The sequence below is a fragment of the Adelges cooleyi genome, unplaced genomic scaffold, assembly GCF_023614345.1.
Source record: "Adelges cooleyi isolate 19-005CV unplaced genomic scaffold, UGA_ACOO_1.1 ACOO_flye_CR_arks_rails_tigmint_CR_PRNA_9, whole genome shotgun sequence".
Taxonomy (NCBI): Eukaryota; Metazoa; Arthropoda; class Insecta; order Hemiptera; family Adelgidae; genus Adelges; species Adelges cooleyi.
The window spans coordinates 17,157,655-17,179,747 of record NW_026096579.1 but is presented as its reverse complement, the minus strand read 5'-3'; the positions used below and the strand labels follow the sequence as shown (position 1 = coordinate 17,179,747).

General features: G+C 31.1%; 3 protein-coding genes across 3 annotated transcripts; 1 reads left to right on the top strand and 2 right to left on the bottom strand.

Annotated features, from left to right (window-relative positions):
• Window positions 1-2,371: 2,371 nt before the first annotated feature.
• Window positions 2,372-7,157, bottom strand: LOC126846462 (helix-loop-helix protein 1-like). The gene is made up of 3 exons (XM_050585871.1): window positions 7,058-7,157; window positions 4,765-4,853; window positions 2,372-3,200 (listed from the first exon to the last, which is right to left on the bottom strand). Exons 2-3 carry the CDS (start codon window positions 4,851-4,853, stop codon window positions 2,945-2,947), a joined length of 345 nt encoding a protein of 114 aa, XP_050441828.1. The 5' UTR covers window positions 7,058-7,157; the 3' UTR covers window positions 2,372-2,944.
• Window positions 7,158-8,216: 1,059 nt separating this feature from the next.
• On the top strand, window positions 8,217-15,454 carry LOC126846461 (uncharacterized). Its single transcript, XM_050585870.1, has 5 exons — window positions 8,217-8,323; window positions 8,408-8,488; window positions 11,521-11,731; window positions 11,827-12,020; window positions 13,499-15,454. The coding sequence occupies exons 2-5, from the start codon at window positions 8,462-8,464 to the stop codon at window positions 14,741-14,743; spliced, it is 1,677 nt and encodes a 558-aa protein (XP_050441827.1). The 5' UTR covers window positions 8,217-8,323; window positions 8,408-8,461; the 3' UTR covers window positions 14,744-15,454.
• Window positions 15,455-16,029: 575 nt separating this feature from the next.
• LOC126846976 (eukaryotic translation initiation factor 4H-like) lies at window positions 16,030-21,882 on the bottom strand. The gene is made up of 6 exons (XM_050586893.1): window positions 21,691-21,882; window positions 20,356-20,464; window positions 20,032-20,251; window positions 19,897-19,968; window positions 16,986-17,189; window positions 16,030-16,711 (listed from the first exon to the last, which is right to left on the bottom strand). Exons 1-6 carry the CDS (start codon window positions 21,726-21,728, stop codon window positions 16,548-16,550), a joined length of 807 nt encoding a protein of 268 aa, XP_050442850.1. The 5' UTR covers window positions 21,729-21,882; the 3' UTR covers window positions 16,030-16,547.
• Window positions 21,883-22,093: the final 211 nt, after the last annotated feature.

The window sequence follows — 22,093 nt, the reverse complement described above, 5'->3', positions numbered from 1 at the left end:
ATATAAAACAGGGATGCGGTATGCCTGTGACAGCCTATCATTGCAGAGAGCAGGTACAGTATTCATGGAGACATATAACTTTGTACTACAGTCTACAATTTATAAACGATAAAATATTTAGGAAAAATATATATTTAAAAAAAAAAATTGCAATTCAATATTTATTTATTTTTTATATTGATAGGATCCAAGGGGAGGGGGGCAGGGGTCCATTCCTTTGATTGCACCACCGATAATTATTATTACCTGCAGCCGTTAACCGTTGGTTTTGGTTTAAGATAGAATACAAGAAGATCCTCGGAACAGTCGAACTCCATGTCGGGGATATAAGGAATCCTTTGTAGGAAGGTAAGGGGGTGACCACCCCTTCACTCGGCTCTTTGCCGATCACGGGGGTATGTAATAATTGCAGCAACTTGTAATGAGTAACATTTGTAGAAAATCGAATTATTGAAAATAGAGTATCGTCTGGCCGGTGTTTTTCTAATGTGATTTACACTTAAAAAGGTTGCCGTCCGCCGACCGACGATCCGTGTAATGTGTATAGGCTGTATACGTGTGAATCCCTCGGGATTCGATCGTGCACGCTCCTCTTGTTCACACTTGCATCCGTCTTATCCCTGCACCCTATAGTTAATTTAGTTTGAACGATCCAGACGCACAAAAAAGGGGAACAATCCAATCGTGTTCTACACGGTGAATTTATATTTGCGGACAGCAATAAATTCTCATCGGAACCACGTTGAAACAATACTGTGTAAATAGAGTAGTTATTTTCAACTCGAGCATCAATTTAGAATAATTTGCATATACTTAGATAGATACTAAAAAAAATGAACATCAGATCAATCATTCCATATGGGGTTCCGTACAAGAGTTTGAAAGCGCAGTTTGGTTGAAGCTTGGGTGTGCTTAGCACCCCCCAAAATTGTTTGTCTTTCATACCGTAAGCAGAGAGGTAATTTAGCGAAATTGCGCCCCTGCAAGCGCCGTATATTATGTCCTAAAATCTGATTATTTGCTATTATAACTGATAAAAAAAGATCAACATTATTTAGATGTTTACCTACAATTTCAAATAATTTATGCCAATTTCAATTTTTATCAGACACAAATAGAGCTGTCTTACTTTGGTGTCCACTTTGTAAAATATGCACAGTTAACAGTTAATTTATAACCGCGAGTCTTCAAATAGTACTTTTCTGCTTTTGTGGACAATTAAATCTTAAAATATTTGCCAGCGTTTATTAATGTCGGAACAAAGGTATAGTGAGCAGAGTACCGAGTACGTAACTGTGGCATTTGAAATTTAAAGTCCAAATCCATTATTTAAACTTATTTTTATAGCCTTTAGCTGTTTCGGCTAAGTGTTGCCTGAGACATTTTTTTTATAGGTTTACATAATATACAATTTATGTGTTGCGCGATAACGAGCAAAAGCTTTGTCAATTAATAATACCGTTGATATTAGAATATTAAATTAATAAAAAGATATTAACTTTTTTTCGGAATTTCTCAGGTTCACACAACTGTGCACACACCATCGATCCGATGGCGAAGTTTGTAAATTGTACAGCAGGGTGTTGTACGACGGGGTTGAGCGAGGAACTATGTAGACACAGGTGTTCGGCGGTCGGATACCATTATGTACGGTGTAAAATCCAAAAGCTGCAGAAGGGACTTTTGTATTTACATCAATAAACCCCCGAACGAAGACATTTCTTGCGAAAAGAAATAAAAACATCGTATCGAATTTTCAAATAGGTAAGTAAGTATTATACGTGCAAGGGTTGGTTATCTATTATTGTAGTTACTTAAAAAAAGTTCAATTATTTAACAGTGTATACTAATTATTATTATAAGATGTATAATAACGTCGATATAAGCAATGTTTTTTTTATTTTTGGAGTCGAGAATTATCTAGGACAGAATAATACAACCGATATAAAAATACACGCCTTAGAAATTCTCACTAAAAAGTGTCAACATTTTTTTTTTTTTAAATATGAAAAAACAAGGTTTTACGCATCTCCACTATTAACACTGATGGATGAAAAAGAAAGATAGTACAAGAATAGAAAGATAGTAGTTTTTCCTAGTAAGCAACGATGTAGGTATTAAATCACCGCCAAGCAGCTGCTTTTTTTTTAAAAGTGATCATATCTTAGAGCAATATTGTGATAAATAAGTGCAACACAAACATGAATGGTATAATTGTAATCTTTGTGCGTTAAAAAGAAAAAAAAACAATTTTCATTAGTGTAAAGGTAGTATTTTATCGTTCATTCAAATTGTATATTCTACTGTGTCTCTTTTGCTTGTGTGTAGTAAAGAGGTTTTTTTCTGTTATAAAGTACGATTACACTACTGATAAGTGATATGTAATATTTGATTGCGGAATGTTTGAGGCTTTTTTTTAACAAACATAAAGTATATAATTATCACTATATTTTTTTTAAATAGAAATGTACAATAGATGTATTGTTTCTAAATACTAATATTATTTAAATAACAATACTATTTATCAAAATAATTACAACACCAAAGGCTGAAGTTGCCGTGGTTATAATAAATATAAACAATAATGTACACACGTTATAAGCAGGATCTAACATGACTCCTGTAATTATCAGATTGTGGACGTGTAGAAGAAATGTCTGAGAATGAATGTTGCAGTGTAAACACATGATACTTGATGATAATTTTTGCACATTTTATTTTGTTTGTAATTTATTGAATTTCGGTTAAACCCCTAAAGACACTGCAACAGTCACTTTAGTCTAGAACACACTATATATAATATTATGATTTCAAAAATTCTAATTGCTACCACGACTGAACATTGTTCAAGGCAAAACTCTTAAGGTCTAATTTGGTCATGTTCCCCCCCTAGAAATCTTTGGTTAAAAACATTAAATACACAGTACAGTTAACGGGGTTGGTTTTACGCTTCCAAAAATTGATTCAAATACATTATGTAGCAAATGGCCAGCCTTAGGATTTCGATTTTCGATAACTTCTTGTCCGGTGGAATGGTCGGCAAAAGCTTGCGTAGCTCACCAAAGGCCACGTTGAACGCCTCCACCCTGACTCTTTCCCGTGTGGCATGAGCCATTCTGTACTTTTGTGTGGCTCGTCTTCTTCTCCTCCGCTCTTCTCTGGTAAGCGTTGCCATTCCCGGCGTTGAGGTTTTTTCGCGGCTAAAAATTACAAATTTCCCAAGTATAGTAGCGGGGACGAGGTGGAAATATACAGTCCTCAGATGATACCTACGAGAAGAAGAGGCTCGCGAAGGAAACGGAGGTGACTCAAGTGTAAATTGTGGAGATGAACTTGTGGAGTACCTATAGTGACTAGTAGCAACGCAGAATGAATGCATAAGAGTTGATTTTGAAGTTGCGTCGATAGCAGCAAAAGCGAGAAAGAACAGGGGGGGGGGGTTTGGACAAATTATCAAAACAAGACAGAAAATGGTAAAACAAATAAGAGTGATTTATGTAGAGGTAGACCATTAAACAAGTGAATGGATGTGATAAACAAAGATCAAAAAATATGTGTAGTCAAGTGAATAAAAAAAAATTTGCTAATAGAATGAGATAATATGTTTAAAAAGAAAATGATTTGAATAGACCAATCACATTTTTTATGGGATAAGGTGAAAAATAATAATACAATTATTGAGATTTCCTAAGCAACACATATAGGGTCCATGTATGGACAGTTTATTAATTAACAATTATCAACTCCATTATAATTTAGAAGAAGAAAATGTATTCTTCCTATTTGCGTTTCGGAGTTAATTCAACAAGTAGGTAACTATTTGTATACTGGCGGTAATGATAAAAATATAGAGAGGAACACCTTGTACTGAAGTTACCCCTTTTTTCCAGTGTGATATTTATTAATATATTACCAGCGCCTGCTCTATAGACTATAGTTTCTGACAATAGACTTTTTTTATAATTTAGACAATATTATAACCAAATTAATTAAACATTATGTAAGTTACAGTCTCTAACCTAAGATCATCCCACCCGATCAAGTTTGAATCTACCTAGTGCCGAAGTGTAAGCGAAGAAATATTCGAATTTTTACAAAAAAAAACATTTTTGATTTTAACATATTCTGAATTTCATCAATTTGTATCTTCTGTTTTATTCTTTCTTCTACAAGTCGTATACAGTCACTTATTTTAGACACGATTTGTAGAAATTTATCGTTACTCTGAATTTAAAAAAAAGGCCGAAAAAGTAATGAAGAAATATAAAAAATTGAATTAAAAAATCTATAAAATACTTTAAATAAGAATTTATTGCATTTTAACATTTATCTACGTTTTTTTTATATTGTTTTGTTTTTAAAAATACATTTTATTATAGTATTGGTTCAATAAGACGAATTAACCTCAGTTGTAGTTTTTTTTTGCAAATCCGGAAGTCCCGTTCCTAAAGGTCAAAGTCAGAAAAAATATATAGAATGCATACACTGGAATATCGAGTAAAATATTATTCACCACAATATTATTATAAACTGATTCATTTTTTATGTTTTTTAGTATTGGATACTTGAACGTTAATGTTTTTATTTATTTTTTCGCCATTACCTCCCAAAAATATTAGGTAATTATATAATTTTTCTTCTTATTATAATAGGCATTGAACAGACATTACCCTCTTATTATCGAAAACAGTCAAAACACCCTGCTAATACGATTTCGGTAATAGGCACATTTATAACTATTTAATATTATACTAAAGTGGTTACCTTTTTTTTGATAATGTACCCCGTACATTGTCTGAGTCTGGTAGTGTAGAATCTGCCATTGAATACATTCCACATTGCAAGTAATCCATCTGTAATTGAAGTACAAATAAATGTTTAAAAAAATAGCGCCTATATTAATATTGTAATTAATTATTATTTCAAGTAATCACTGTAAAACAATAAACAACCTGTAGCCTCCTTACACACAGTCTCAACTTATACATAATTTGTTAACTTGTTATTACCATTCTAGAAAATCTGAAGAAACTTCTATTTAGTAAATAATCGATGGTGTTTCCCCGGAATAAGTTGGACCGTATTGAATTGCAATAATGCCGTTAATGTATTATTTATTTTTATGTTGTTTTCTCTGTTTTGTTGGGACATTGGTGTACTGTGTATGTACAACGTATCTAGTCTCCAAGGGATAAGCCAACTGCAGCGGCGGGACACGTGTCGGGTAATAAATGCTTTTGTTGGATGATCAAATATGCATGATGGTTTTGGCATGACTTGATTTTATATTATGGTTTTAACTTCAGCATACCGTGATGACAACATCTATATTATTACATCCTGTTATAACCCAATTTGTGCTGCTGGCTGTGGTATCAATGGGATAGGCCTGATCTAACTCTGGATAATGTTAATCTTAAAGTTAACCTAAACATTTTATTTTTTTCCCCTTTTAACTATTTATTAAATTATAGTGATCGTGGCTAACCTTTATGACGGTATCTCGTATCAAACAGAAAATATAGAATCAACACATTTTTTTGTAGGTAATCATTTCAAAGTAAGTACCAATTTAATTCAAAACAAATACCTAACTTATTTTTATTATCTGTTTAATATTATCGCAACTAGATATAAATTATATTTCTATCTATGTTTTAATTCTAGATGACTGATGAAATGTCCCCAAAGAAAATTTAACACACTCAGTTAGGCATCTTAATCTACGATAGGCGGTACACAATTATATATAAATTATATATAATATCAATAATATTAATATTATAATATTATATTATTATTAATATATATATGCCTATTTATGTAAACAGAAGTTAGGTTTTGTTATCAAAATTACTATTATTTTTCAAAAGTTCAATTCAAACTTGTTTTAAACAACATTTTTATTTCACAAATCTTTTTTATTTTTTACAAAGTACTACGTTGTTTTTGAAAAAAAATGCAATACCTACACAACCACATTTTTAAGGAATTTTTAAGAAAGATAACTGAACATTCAATGAATGGACAGATATAAGAATTAAGAATATATATAAAATTGGATGTAGTAATTTTGCTTTTAAAGCATCAAAACGAAAATGTTACCTACATTTACGTCGCAGTACGAAATCAGACAAACTAATTCTAAAAAGTACTCAAGAATCTAAAAAAAATAAATACAAATATTACAAAATGAACGAGTATTCACGTGTCTAATTGTAAATGGTCTTACAATTTGTTCAAAAATAATAATAATATTTTAAAAACAAACTTATTTTTTTAATTAATAGAGATTACAAAAACTGTAACGACTATACAGTTGTGTTCGATTGAAGCTATGATAAATTAGTTAAAAAATATTTTAAAGTTCTATATTGTTGTTGCGGTAAGTTACTTAAAAAATATTCAGTTTATGAAAAAAAAAAATGCCATTTTATTGTTATTATTTCTAAAAATTGAGACTAGGAAAAACTAAACGCTGAACTTTCCCTTCTCCAAAAACAAAATAAGACTGTTTGTTTTTTATTAAAACATTTAGTATGATCCATAAGTAATAATAAACACACACTAAATATTATACTTACATTTTTAATTTAAAAAGCGCAATCGTTAAAATTAGTTATATTAATTCTGTAAATGATAAACTGTAAACATTTATTTTTTGAACAAGATTTTTTGATTAAAATAAAAAATGATTATGTAATTTCGTCATTTATATAGACTATTGTGATGTATTATGAAAAACTCGGTTCGTTTTAATTGATTAGTTTTATATACACGAAGAAAATTTTAATTTTCGCACACACTTTTCAATATCTTCGGTGTTGAGAAGGTATTTTTTTTTTCAATTGGATCATAGGTATTATTGCACATTAAACATTTATAAACTTTAATTTCTATTATTATTGTTATAAAATATTTTTTTTTAACAAACATAAGTAGATTGTATGATTATTGTTATCGCAATACCTACATTTTACAAACATTTATCATACTAAGTAAAAAAAACCTAGTCTGTTTATTAAAATGGTACAATATTGTAATTAACAGTACATACCTTTTGCGCTTTTGAGACGAACGGCTACTCAAATAAACAGACACCGTCTGGTCAATGTCAGATTACTTGAAGCAAATGAAAGCAGGATCCTGCGTCGTTTTCAGCATCCAGATGTGAGAAGTTTCGCGGTACGTCACTGGACCAATCACGTTTAACACGCCCTTTGGAAATCATTATAAATCCCATCATATGGGCGGAGACTGGCGATTTTCCTTTCCCCTCTAATTTCCATTCACGAGTTATACCTATGTATGTATATATACACGGAATTTTCACAGTATTCAATGCAATTACAAAATATTTACTAATAAACATTTATACCACCTATACCTAGTTAATAATATGGATATCTTATCCAAACCACTGAACTGATTCCTTCGAGAAGCGAGTCGATATACATCAGAAATCGTACCTAAAAGGTACTATATTAGATAAAAAAATTTAAAAGTTCACGCTCTTCGACTCCAAAATCGAGAAATTAATTTTTTTTTGAATAGTTGAATTACTTCCAAAATTGTATGGAATTTTTTCCAATATACAAATTCACCACCCTCTTCAAATTATTTTATGTTAAACAAAATCATTTTTAAAAATCTGTAAGATATTATAACTTCTTGTTTTGCGTTAGACACGTTTGATATTTTTTCAGACTTGTAGGTATATTTTTTTTTTTTTTGAAACTCACGGGAATTTCTTAAATAAAATATGAAAAATATGTTGGACCAGAGGTAAAAAAGCGTTAGGACAAATCAAAAATGGTTTATCTGCTAAAAAATACACCCTTAAAAAAAGAAGTTGAATAAATAAAAAAGAGTAATTGCATTGAACTTTATTATTGACACATTCAATTATACCTTAAATCGAATTACAAGTAATACAACATTGTAATAGATGTATTCCCCTTCGAAAATAAACCAGATTTTTAAAATTATATTTTACAACATAAGCTTTATAGAGCGTCCAACTTATTCCTTATTTGATATGCAAACTTGTTCGTCTCGTTTTTACAAAAAGTTTTGATACAATAAATAAATAATATAATAAATCTCATAAATTGTGACTTTTCCCATTCTTGAATAAGCGATTCGAGTGACTTGTATAGATTTTTGTTATCTTATCTGATAACCGTGCTTGGAGAACATAAAAAGTTGAATATCTTATTACTAATTGATAAAACCTATTTGTATGTACTTTTAGTAGCCATAGAAACGGATAACACAGCCAATGTAAAGCAATGTTCGTGGCGACACAGTTACAAGTATCCAAGTAATACATCTTTTAATTTCTAGCTAAATAGTTATGTTTATTTGCTGTTTCATAACCGACTTTTGACTTAATATTTTTTTTTAGATTAAACCATCCAAGTAATTCCTATAGGTAATCCATCAAGACTTTGCGTAAAATATGTCCGTCAATTATTCGTGCAACCAAGTGAGAGTTTTTTTTTTGTATATTTATACATTTGTTTTTAAGTAATGCAACAAATCATTATTACAACAACATTCAATATTATATAATATTAGGTGCCAATGTTGAACATCGGCGCCTAATATTTCGTCCCTGTTCACGCAAAACACACTTTTTTTTAAGAATAAGCTTTTTAAAATTTTATAAATTCTATAATGTTTCTCTAAAGTACCTAATTTCTTTATTCCTTGATTTATTTTATTTTCATTTATACTAAGTAGTTTAGTATGAATATTTGTTACTAATAATATAATTAAACATTTTTTTATTTTTATTTAAATGTAAACGATTTTATAAAGTTAGTATTTAATGTGGTTTGGGTGAACGGGGACGATTTGACACCTTAAACTGAAAACACAATTACAATTTTCAACATTGTAGGACTAAATCTCTTAAGTACAATCATCATAAAATTTAATTCGTTTCAAGTCATCCGATAAATTGTATTTTATCAATTTTTAATTGAATTTTATCACTCATGATAATTACAATTAATAAATGGACAGATTACGTTTGATATGTTAAATGATTATGTTAAATTTAGTAAAATCACAATCGAGTAATGATTGGATATAGTTGACAAATATCTATGTTAGAATAGACAAAAGCTAGTACTATGGACAAAACATACAGTGTTCAAAAAGTTTGAAACCCATTGATTTTCAGATCCGCTTATGATTTTTTTTGAAATTTTATAATAGCGGTATAATGATTTTGTTTTGTCTGTTTTTTTATGATTTAATCGACATAAGGTCGCAATGTACAAACTGCAAGTGTCATTTTAGTCAATGTATGCTGGACCGCCCCACTGAAACACACATCCTATTGAATTTCATCATTCTAGTCTTTGTTAAAGTTTATTTTAGTCCATCTAATACAATATAATAGTAATATAAAAAAATATTAATGATTCCACCTCTAGGTTGTTTAAGGACCGGTCTATTGGCATTAAACAATATGTTAGCTTCGAAGGGATAAAATAATCCATCCCGATCATTAATCAACCCCCTTTGAATCACGTCTAAACAGTGACAAACTATATATTATACAAAATCCATATAATCCGAATGAGCCATCTACTAGTAAAAAAAAAAAAAATAGTATCCACTGCAGGTGCATTTATTTTTTTATGGACCAGCCAATTTATTGAAGGGAAAAAACAGTAGCATTATAACTTAGTAATGAATATTAAATAAGAGGGTGCGGCCAATACATTTTATAGCCACTAGCCAACCTGTTTTATAAATAAAAACAAAATTCCAATAAAAAAAAACAATCAGATTCCATTTAGTTTGTAAGACTCTATTTTAGTTTCTAATTTGTATTTGTTTGTTAAAACTTCCATTTGTTAACTTCATTAAAACAAGACAAGCCTGTGGTGCTCGGGTAAAATGGAAATGTTTCAACCATATTATACATTATACTGTATTTGTTTTCTTATTTTATGATAATATATTATGTGTAATATGTACCCATAAAGATTTTCGGTTTTGAGAATGACAACTTGACTGATATAGAGTATTACGGAACGCCCAACGAGGGTTACATTTTTTTTTTGTGGGGGTGGGGGAGTTTCCTACACGTGCTCATGTGTTGTTATACCAATAAGGGGTTGCATATTTTCAATAGACATAATATAACCGTACAAGGATTGTTTGGTATAATCATCCATCATATTTTCACGATTTCATCGCGCGCGACACACATAACATTATTTAATATTCTTGTACTCGAATTCGATTTGTGCAGACAAGACGGTGAAACAGATTTCGTGTAAAAAACAATAGATGTTATTTTTATTATAATTAAAATTATGATAGAGATGCGACCTTAATTTAATAATCTACAGGTAATGTTCTGTGAAAGTCTCAACTCGATCCGTGTATTTTTCGCTGGAATAAAGCAATATGTATTTCAGGGTTTTTCGGTTTGCAGGATTGTGCTTACTTTAACAACGGCATTTGCCTTTATTTAACTAAACTGTGCGTGAGTATAGTATTATATTGCACAGCCTTATTGCTACACGAATACACTATTACGGTGCAATCATTATATAAGAGTCGAAAATATATTTTTGGTCTATTATTCAATAATTGTATATATAAAAATTAAAATTTTTTGGATGCAAGCTTACCCGAGTGCTTATTACTAAAATATAATAAGTATAATTTTTTTTAAAAAAAAGTTTACAATTGGAATTGGGGCCACTGTGGTCCCGGGCTGTATAATAATAATAATAATTTATTGTAAAAATTAATAAAATATATGTATATTATATGCATGTACTAATCTCTTGTTTGCAAACAATTAGAGTTGCGACAACGGTTTATCATTGTCAGAGGGGGGAAGACCGACTTGCCGTGGTTATAATAGTAATAATAATAATTATAATAATCCTGGGATGAACATTAAAAAAACAGCAGCGTGTGCCTTGCTCTGGTGTTCACACACAGGCGAGGGACTGTCGTTGTTGGTGGTTATTGTGTAGCACACATTTGGGCGGAATAAATAATAACACCCATGTCGTGTCCCTGGTCGATTTATCCATTTGAATATTGTATACATGTTATTATTATTATACACTCGGAAGTATTGCAATCCCTTAAAGGACACGTGCAATTACACCGCAGCTTGAAAATAGCGGAGTTGACGGTGTTTATTTTTTGTAATAATCTATTTTGAAGGTGAACTAACAACTTCATTTGACTTCGAAAGGATTTGAAACACTATCGAAGAGTCTGATTTCTAAGTTTGTTCAAGTCTCTTTTAAAATATCTTGAAATCATCGACTATTGTCTATTGTTAATTATTGTTATTATGCTAATTCTGCTAGAATATTTATTATGTCGTTCCTAACTGATATAAATCTTCACTTAATTTATCACTTAAGAGAAACATTGCCATCTGTGTGTCTGATGAGTGTCTGTGGCGGCATATGAAACATTATACAATATTTCCTCCGTTTGCAATAATGGTTTTTTTTTTTTTTTTTATAGTTCGAAAAGGCGTACAAACCGACTAGATTGGGCAATTGGGAAGTACCGAAATGGCATTTGAATCGTCCAAAAGGTCGGTCGACCGTGACAAAAGTGATCGTAAACGACAGAGGGCATCTACTGCCTGGAGTACAGAAAACCGATCAAAAACATTGGGCAGGACTGTACTTGGGGACGTATCAACTACCAAAACGAATCACGAAGGACATTGGTAAAATTTTATCACTTTCACGCTCATCAAGTTCATCGTTATAGTAAATTACCTGTTATTTAATTTTTTTTTTTTGTATTTCCAAACGTGTGTAGTTCAAGAACTAATCGCTCCAAAGTGTCAATCGTACATGAAGCGTTCGTACCATCAACCCATTTTGGAAAGTAAATCAAAGGCTGAAAACAAAACATGCAATAATCGGTTAAAAGGTTTGAACGCAAGCGAACAACGTACAATTAATAACGACCAAGAAGAAGACAAGGAATCGATAAAAACCGTTAAAACTACAGTGAGTAACGCCCGAAGTTGATGTAACATTGTGTACCATACTATGTATTATTAATAAACGCTTGTAAAATTTTTAAATCCTGTGATTTGTTTAGCACGAGAATTTTTGTTGGTTTTATAAATAGTAAACAGCCTGGTTGTATGCACATTGTAGTTTGTAAAAAAAAATTCCCCCCCCTAATTGAGCGAGAACGATTTTCAATAGTCGTGGAATATCTATAATTATTATAGTGCATTTCATAGCAGAATTTTGAGAATATTGTAGCAAAAATGACGGACACTAGGTAAGTATTTACAAAATTAAACAACAAGAAAAAGTCATATATAATATGAGTCATAAATAGAATCGCTTCACGCAAAAATGGCCTTGATCCTTAACTTTAATCTTTTAGAAAAATGAAAAAAACTTTTGATACGTTATATATTTCATATTTAAGATGCTTGTTTACAATGGGTTCTAGTAATGGGACTAAAGCCGTTTTAACATGAATCTAGGTTCGCAGTTACTTTGAATGAAATATTTTTAAATATGATTTTCACTTTACCTATTGTATATTGACGTTCTGCCAAATCCTCGAACAAACAAAAAATACAAGCCTTTCAAAATATATGTCTACACAAATAATGATCCCACCTTTTTTTTAAGCCATCTCTCTGCGAGTAGCATTAATTGTATTATTATGCTCAACTTTATTCTGCTTTATACTTTTATATTTAAGGCGTCTATTTTCAAAACCAGCTAAAAACACAATTTTGCAAAAATGTTTTGTTTTCTAAGTGACCACCTGTATTACATAGCACATAAAAATGTCTAACATCAAACCATCCTATAGGCCATAACTGTTATACATTGTGTTGGGAAAGATGTGGTTGGTTTCAAAATCACCCATTTGACGACAAGTCTTTCAAATGCAGCTATAACACAAATATAACACGTTTTTTATCAGTTTTAATAGGTAGTAATATTTTCAATGTTTGTTTTGTAACCACATATGACATATATGGAATATTTAAAAATCAAAACCAGCCGTATGTAACTAAATCCCACCAAAATCATGGTCGCGAAAACAGCTATATAAAATAAAATGAGTACAAAACCCGACCGCTATAACAAAAAAAAAAATTTCTATAACTATTGAAATCATTTTTTTTAAGTAAAATTGTAATAATTTTACATACTATTTTAATAGAGTCCAAAGCAAATATCGAATCAAAATGTTGATATCATATCGATTATACTATAAGTTATTATTCTACACCTTTAATACGTTTTTTGTTGATTGTAAATAATTCTGTATAATTGTTTATAGCCGATTTTGAAATTAGACAAACTTATTCTTGTATAGTGTACAACACACTTGTACTATAGTATGTACATTGCTAATACATTTTGGAATAGTCCCGTGTGTTAAAAAAACATAAATAGTCGTTGGTACATAAATTATTTTGTACGTTTTAAAATATACACATATTTTTCAGATATCGAATTCGTCGAAAACGACTTCAGTGTCGAACTGCTCCTCCGGCCGAGGTCGACGAAATCCGTCGGAACAACAGTTGTTCAATTCGACTCTACCCGAACACGTGACGACGCCCAGCAGAGCGCATTCGAGCCCGGCGTTGAGCCGCATCAGCGGGGATGAAAACAAACACCACGAGCACCACGGCCGGAGCAACAAACACCATCGTCTTCCCGACACAATAGAAGACGCCGTGTACCGATCGCTGCAAATGAAACGGGACAAACATCCCGGCCTGGGATTGGACGGGTTTTGGCCGAAATGTTCGGCCGTGGCCTATAAATCGTTCAACGATCCCGGCCCGACGCAATGCAGCAAACTCCGCGTGTACAGGCCGAAAACTTCCAAGGACGGCGGCGGCAACGGTCGGCAGGAAACGGCCGGTAACGGACGGCCAAAAACTTGCGGATCCCTCCAAGCGTTGACCGACATCAAACTCGCCCTCTGTTGGGATCTGGACGCGCCGTTCGACGGCCGACGGTCGGCGGACAAACCGGCGGTGTTCCAGAAGATAGTGAAAAAAGACAGCGCCGAAATGCATTCCGGAAAACCTGTCCCGCGGGCACCCAATTCCTCGGCGGTCATGGGTTTCGTGCGACCGGCGGACGAACCGGAGTCGCCGCGTGTCTCGAGGCCCCGGAACTTGTCGGCAATCGTGAATTTGATTCCGGAAAAACTTGCACGGAATAATGACGAAAGCGGAGGCGACCGAGAAGAACCAGATCCGGCCAAGAGCCCCCCCGCCAGTCGCGAGAAGATACCGGAAGAGGTTGGAAACGTCGACGACAAACCGGAACAAAGCGATCGCGCAAACGCGTTCGGAGCGTGCGAAAAACAACATTGTAGACCTTGTGTGGCCTGCGACTACCGCCGGTACTATCCGGCGGCGGCGAAACGGTGCCAGAAGTCACACGAGGAAAAGAACCCGTACAAGATGGCGTTCAAAGCCGGCGTACCCGTGACGTCACCGGTGAAACACGGCCGAACTAAATGCAAGAAAAAACTCAAAGTGCCCAAACCGAAGACGACCAATTCGGACAAGAAGAAGTACGTGATCGGAACGCTGTTGCCGCCGTTTTCCATGTGGCCCGGAACTACGGCCAGAGATTACCCGGAACACTGGCGGCTGACTTCCGTTTATAGACAAGCGTTCAAGCCGTTGGAGTCGCGGAAGCAATCCTTCCTCGACACTATTTACTTGTAAATACCCACGTGGGTACGAAAAATCCAGGTTGTTGACAACTCAAATGGCATATGATACTGTGCATAGAAGCTGATACATAGGCGTAGCAAGATTCATTTCTGTGGGGGAGAGGGGGGGCTATAGCCTTTACACCATTATTATGAACATTTAGACTTGAGGGGGACTTTTTGTCTCAAATCCGGCCAATGCTTAAACCTACACCGCCCCAAAAAAAATTGTATATTTTGTATACCTACATAGGCATCTGGCTATAGTTGTGTAAGAGTTTGGTTGGTCCAATTTCAATTTTGTAAAAATATAAGAAACTGTTGGCGTCTTGGGTTATGTTGAAAAAATAGATTTCATAACCTAGTCAAGTAACCAAAGAACTCACAAAACTTAGTATGTCAGCCCTAATGTTTAATGCAAAATACATTTACTAATAGTTTTGGATTTTAAATTGATTTGGCAACAGTCCTTGTATATTATTTATTTACCAACAAATTAAAATAGTAAATAATTGCCAATTATAATTGGTATGGTTAGCTTCCTTTACAAAAAAAAAAATAGTTAATTAACAATATTAGTGCACATTAGGTATACCATTTAACAGATATACAAGATAAGCAATGCCAAAAATTGAGAGCTAGAGTATTAGAATTTAAATTTTGATCAGTATATATACATTTTATGGAGAAAATATTTAACAGTTATCCGGAAATAAAAATTAAATTATGCCTACGAAATGATAACCGAGTAAAATATAGTTTACCATGTTTTGAAAAATACAATTAAGGAAATTAATTTTTTACTGTAATAGTTATTGGGTAATATTAATACAAGTATGACAGTTATAATAGTTTTAATTTATGTAAAAAAATTTAACTCATTTTGCGTTTCATCTATGTGTGCAATTTGTTTTTATTGTTATTTCGAACGTAATAGTTGTTATAATTTATAGTAAATAGTGACATGTATTGAAAAGTAATAAATTAACAATATACAAAAATGTATAATAATGTTGTTCGTTATTATTAAAATATTATGTCCGATGCTGACTTTTATGTTGATAGTTTTTTGTAAGTACCTCAAAAGTTTCCATCGGAATTGTGTCGAGTACAGTGTGTAGTAACTACACATTGGCTGTAAATTTGGACTAAACAATCTTGGATACACAAACTAAACAACTCGAGAATAAATTGTATGCATTAAAAAGGGATATGAAAACAAAACCGACTAACTTATCAGCGATTTTTAGTTAGCACAAAAATGTTGGTAATTTTATACAAGAACACAAAATACTGCAGTTACTGAAATTAATAACTGTATTTAATTTTAAACAATTTTAAAATAAGAATACCTTCTATGTTATTATTATTTAGTAAATCGCTATTATAATATATTATACAAATCTTATCATATTATATAATATAAATGAAACCTACTTAATAGCTACAAATAATTATAATGCAAATATATCTAAATATATCACTTAAATAAATATTATATATATATATATAGATATATAAATATATAGAACTATATTAACTATACTAGAATTAGTACAGTTAAATAAAAAATAATTATACTCATTGTGTACATATATATATAAATACATACTTTAAGTGAACATTACGCACGAAGAGCATAGAAATTGTGTTTTCAAATATATAAGCGAAGGAATTCTTATTGCCACAGTACACATAAATAACTTTAGTTTGCAATATGTAAATAAAAAAAAAAAGAATAAAATGTAAAAAAAAACACAAGTTTTCAGAAACAAAATAGAAATGTCCATTAGAATGTTTATCCGACACAAACACATTTAATGAGGCGACTCTTTTTTCACGACATCCGGAAGTGGCAACTTCTCTTCGCGAGGTTTAGCTCCTCCAAATATGCTTGTGTGCTGCGTACTATCAGCCAATTGATTTAACGGCTCTTTGACTGACCTTGGCTTCAATTGTAATTTCGGCCTACCAGGATCGGCTGGAAATAAATTAAATGTAAATATTTAAACAAGTTTAACAACAGTGATGCATTTTTAAAAAAAAAAATTTCTGTCTAGAACCACAATGTTTTCTAAACCACTAAATCAACATCTTCTTATAGCAACTCCATAAATCAGAAAGCTTAGTACCTAAAAGGTACTATGTCAGGTCAAAATTAAAAAAGTTCACTTTTTTAAAAATTGTGTTCTATTATATCCCGACTCCACTGTATTGGCAGCTTTGTTTCAATTTCGAACCGTTTAAAAGTTTACCTGGTGGTGGAGCTGGCAAACTATCGAACTCCGATCTACGTTCGCGGCTTCCCGGAAATTGTTGTGCATTTGGCCGATTGAAATCTCTAGAACCACTTTCTGGGAACCTGTTCATGCCACCACGGTTACCCCCTGGTTGATCCATAAAATTACTTCGTCCACCCATTCCTCCTCCATTTTGATTACGAAAATTGTTTCCGAATCCTGTATAAACAAAAAAAGTAATCGAATAATAAAAATAGTAAAAATAATTAATCGGCAGTGGAGATTGTTTTCATCACGACTGTTATTTCAAACATTTATAAAATGATAAATAAACCGAAAATGTATTTTTAGAAATTGAGACTTATTAATTATTTTACTTAGAACTATTTCCTAGACTATTGCTAATGATGTGCTTACATTTTTCTCGACAAATTATTTTTCCATTGTTAACATTATTGACAACACACAATGGCACACAATACAACTAAATAAAATCAAGAATAGTAAAATATAATTTCAGTTATGCTATAATTATCGCATTACTACTTACATTAATTTGTGTGGTTGAAAATTTTGAAGTTTTTAGTTGTTAATTTTTATATGATTTAAATCAGCTCATAATTTTAGATTGTGAACAAATAAATGGATTTTTAAATTTTTAACGATGTGAAAAGACGTTTAATAATTTAGAACGAATTATTATTTTAAGATAATAAGCAACCATTTTTTGGTTAACGCAAAATATGTTAATTTTTACCAGAACAATTTTCGAACAACCGACAGTAAAAACAAACCAGTGTTTATTACTGAAAATACTTAGCATTTTTTTTTGCAGTTAATTCTCATACAATTTAAATCAACACATTAGTTCAGATTGTGAACAGCATGTTATAATAATCATAGATTTTAAATAATGTAATTAAAACAAACTAGTATTAAGTTATATTATGACTATGGAATTACCCAAGTAATTTAATTTTCTGTGTAATAGTTACTAACACTAGTACACTAGAGCTGTGTGATTATTTCAACGAATCGATTAATTTCTCAAAATTAGAAAAACTAATTAATAGTAATACAATTTTTTTATCAAAGTATAATCGATTACACACTAATACTGCATTCCAAAAGAGAACATACCGATTTTGCGCATCACGACTGACGGCTGGCAGCCGCTGAGAGGTAAATTTCTCCCACTCTTGCCAAAATGTGTCGCCGATTATACACGACGGTCTCTGTCTGAGCCATGAACCTAACCAAAGCACCTCGCGGTGGGATGTTTTAGTTGGGAAGTGCGCGCAGCCAAACATTGGCCGGTCGCCGTCCAGTATGTTTCTTTTGGAACACAGTATAGTACAATTGTTGATTACCCTAGTTTTTACATCTAATACCAACCTCAATTTGGTTAAATAGGTAATCTATTGATCAACTTTTAGAATAATTTAATACATAGCTATGTATGTAAATTATTAAAAAATCAGTCACTTAACATATTACTTCAAACAAATTTAGCTAATTATTGATTAATCGCATTCGAATTAGTCGATTTATTATTAGAATACAATTTTTCTGATTAACTGATTTCTTTTATCAGTACACAGTCCTACTATTGACTAAAAATTCGTAAATACCTTGTTGTAATTGTTAATTCTCATACAGATTAAATCAGCACATAATTTTAGATTGTGAACAGCATGTTGTATTAATCATAGATTTTTAAATAATATCATGAATTTTTAAGCAAATTCACACAGCTATATTTTTAGTAACTTATTTCTAATCACGCTGTGTTTTACACCAGAAAGAAACTGTTTTCAATCAAACTAGTTACTATTACAATTTTTTTTTTTAAATTTTGAAGTAAGTAGTCATATATTTTGCTCAACATATAGTTTCAGCTTGTGAACAGCAATGTATAATAATCATATAGCTTCTTTTTTTTTAATTTTGAAGGAAGTAGTCATATATTTTGCTCAACATATAGTTTCAGCTTGTGAACAGCAATGTATAATAATCATATAGCTTCTTTTTTTTTAATTTTGAAGTAAGTAGTCATATATTTTGCTCAACATATGGTTTCAGCTTGTGAACAGCAATGTATAATAATCATATAGCTTAGTAATAAAAAAATTATAATTTAAAAACAAAGAATAACTTTCTAACTAAATCCACAATATTATATTATATCCTCATAGAATTTCCTCAGCAAAATTTTCAGTTTGTGAACAGCATTGTATAGTAATCATTGGATTAAAAAAATTTGTTCATATGGTTAGCAGCAATATTAAAAAGTATTTATACCATTTTTAAAAATATATTATTTGCTAAAGAAAAATCTATAAATAAGATGTGGCATTTATTGATCATAATTATACTAGATAATTTTAAATTTTATTGTAAAATTTGTCTAACATTTCTTCGGCGGATAGTTACAATTAGTAAAAAATATGAAATTATTATTTACCATTGACCTTAAAATTAGTTATTGATAAAAATAAAAAACATAAATTATTCTCATACAAATTGTTCAGCAAATGACTTCAGATTGTGAACAGCATAAAGTAATAATCATTGAACAAATTTAAATTTATAGATATTATTATCATTGACTATCTTTTAGTTAAAAAGTGGTTTATTATGATAAAAACTAGATTTTTAGTAACCAAAACTAGAATAATTCTCTTTCACTAATGTTCTGTTAAATTTTTTTTTTTTTTAATTATGAAGTCTAATTTAAAATATAATTGAATAACATTTCATTATTTCAACCTAGCACACAAATTCAGATTTACTTTCACTACAAAAACTAACACTTTTAAAATTAAATTAGGTAATTTTTTTAAGGTTAATAAACTTAATTAGAACATTGAATAAACAACAACAGAACTTCGTTAACAGGAAAACAAGATTACAGTTTACAACTAACCTGCGTTTTGAGTAAAATCATCAGATCGACTTCGCATCCCAGGATTATTATTAAAACTACCAGGAGCACCTCCTGAAAAATGTTAGAAATAGTAAATCGTTCAAAAAAGCCTTAAAAAAATTATGCAAAAATTACCTCTACCGCCGCCGGGACCACCTCGATTTGACCTATCAAAACCAGATCTTTCATTTTTTTTGCCTGACGCAACATCAATTTTTATTTTCTGTCCTTCAATAAACACTTCCATCTGCAGTGCGTCTTGTAGATGTTCCAGTGTAACAAACTCAACATAACCGAATCCTTTGAACATGTCAGTTTCTTTGTCGTGGACTAATCTAATATTTCGTATTTGGAACTGAAATGATATTTATTATTATTGTTATTAAGTTCTAACTAAAACATGAACATTAAAGATATTATGTTTAAAACAAACAATTTTTTAATTTAAACAATATGTACCCGGGTTCCATTAAATATATTTTCAACATCTCCTTGCGTTATTCCTTGTGGTAAATTTCCAAGATAAGCCACAAATGGTGGATTTGTTGGTAACGGCTTATTGAAATTTCTAAAACAAATAATATCTTCATAAAATAATAGTCTTGTGTGTTGTGCAGCAAAGTATACAATGAGCAGAATAAATGTAAATTCAACTTATAATGCGTATGTATTTTATTTATAACATTATCACAAACAAAAAAGTTGAAATTAACATGGTGAAATAGAGTAAAAGTGTAGTGTACTTAAGCATAATAGACAGTTTGACACTCATCACTACTAGTTTCTCATATAACAGGCATTCATATTGTGTTACGTCTGTTTATGATACATTTTATAACAGTTATTTTTGTTATAATAAAAATTTAAAAAAATTTGTTTTCAAATAATGTTTATGCATACAAAGTACTTAACATATTTATGTATAACTTTGACATTAGAAATTCTCTAATGGAGTAAATAAAATACAGGGATAATAAGTCAACAATAATATACCTAATCGACCAAAACATTTTGAAACAGTTTAGTTTTTTAAAACTGTTTATTACTATACAATCAGTTCTAAGCCGATTTTAAATCATTAACCAGTTTTAAAATGTTTGAAAATGGTTAAGGTAGTGGTAGGTTTCAATCGGTTTTAATTAGGTCTTGAAAATATATTATTTGGTAAATAAAAAAAACATTTTTACCCTAAAATATAATTTTTAAGTTAACACATTTTATAATTATATTTGTTGAAAGTTTTAAAACGATGAACGTTAATACAATACCACTGGAAAACAAGCCAAAAAAAAAATCTGTTAAACTAGTTGTATTTGCACTTAATAACCAAAAAAACAATGACCTTTAATTAGAAGTTTTGTTTATTTTTGGCAAATCGGTTTTAGCATGATTCCGACACTTTGAAGTACCTACACAAATAACGCATAAACGCTTTCCTACACTAATTTGTACTACATTCCTTTTAATATGAATATATATACATAGAAACGAGCATGTATACCAAGTAGTTGTATATTCCTTATCGTAGGGAGTAAAATATAATAGGTTTACACCTATTGTGCTGTAATAAACGTTTAATTAGCTGTAAGTAGACATCCTATCTGTAATCGCCATAACTGCCTAAATAATATTACCTATCAACGAGAATAGTTTCACACAGCAAGGATACGGGTTTAAAATTTTAAATATTACTGTAGTCGAAATAATCAAATAGTTAAAAAACAGCGTGTTATATGTGATGATAAATTGTCCAACTATAACTTATAAAATAATAATAATACAACATCACGTTACCTGCTGTCGAAATCATTGAAAGCACTTCTACCGGCCATGTTTGTGGCACTAGAAAAACAATAATTTACCGGTTTCAAAGAAAAATACTCTTAATTTTAAAAATCACGCCACTGCCACAAGTTTTTAATACTTAGCAGCAACTCTTGTTGCAACTCGATATTACCAATTTATTACAGGCTGCAGGCACAATACAAAGTAGTGGAAACACACAGTCTATGAGAAAACATGAGGTTAACCATGGACAAGAAAACCGTTCATGGAAAAATCATTTGTTTTGATAATTGTATCAGTATATTGTTACTGATAACTTTCGGCGGCAAATTATTTCGAAATCAGATAGTTTTAAATTAATATAATACATACATTATTATATCAGCATTACAAATTATACCAAAATAAATTT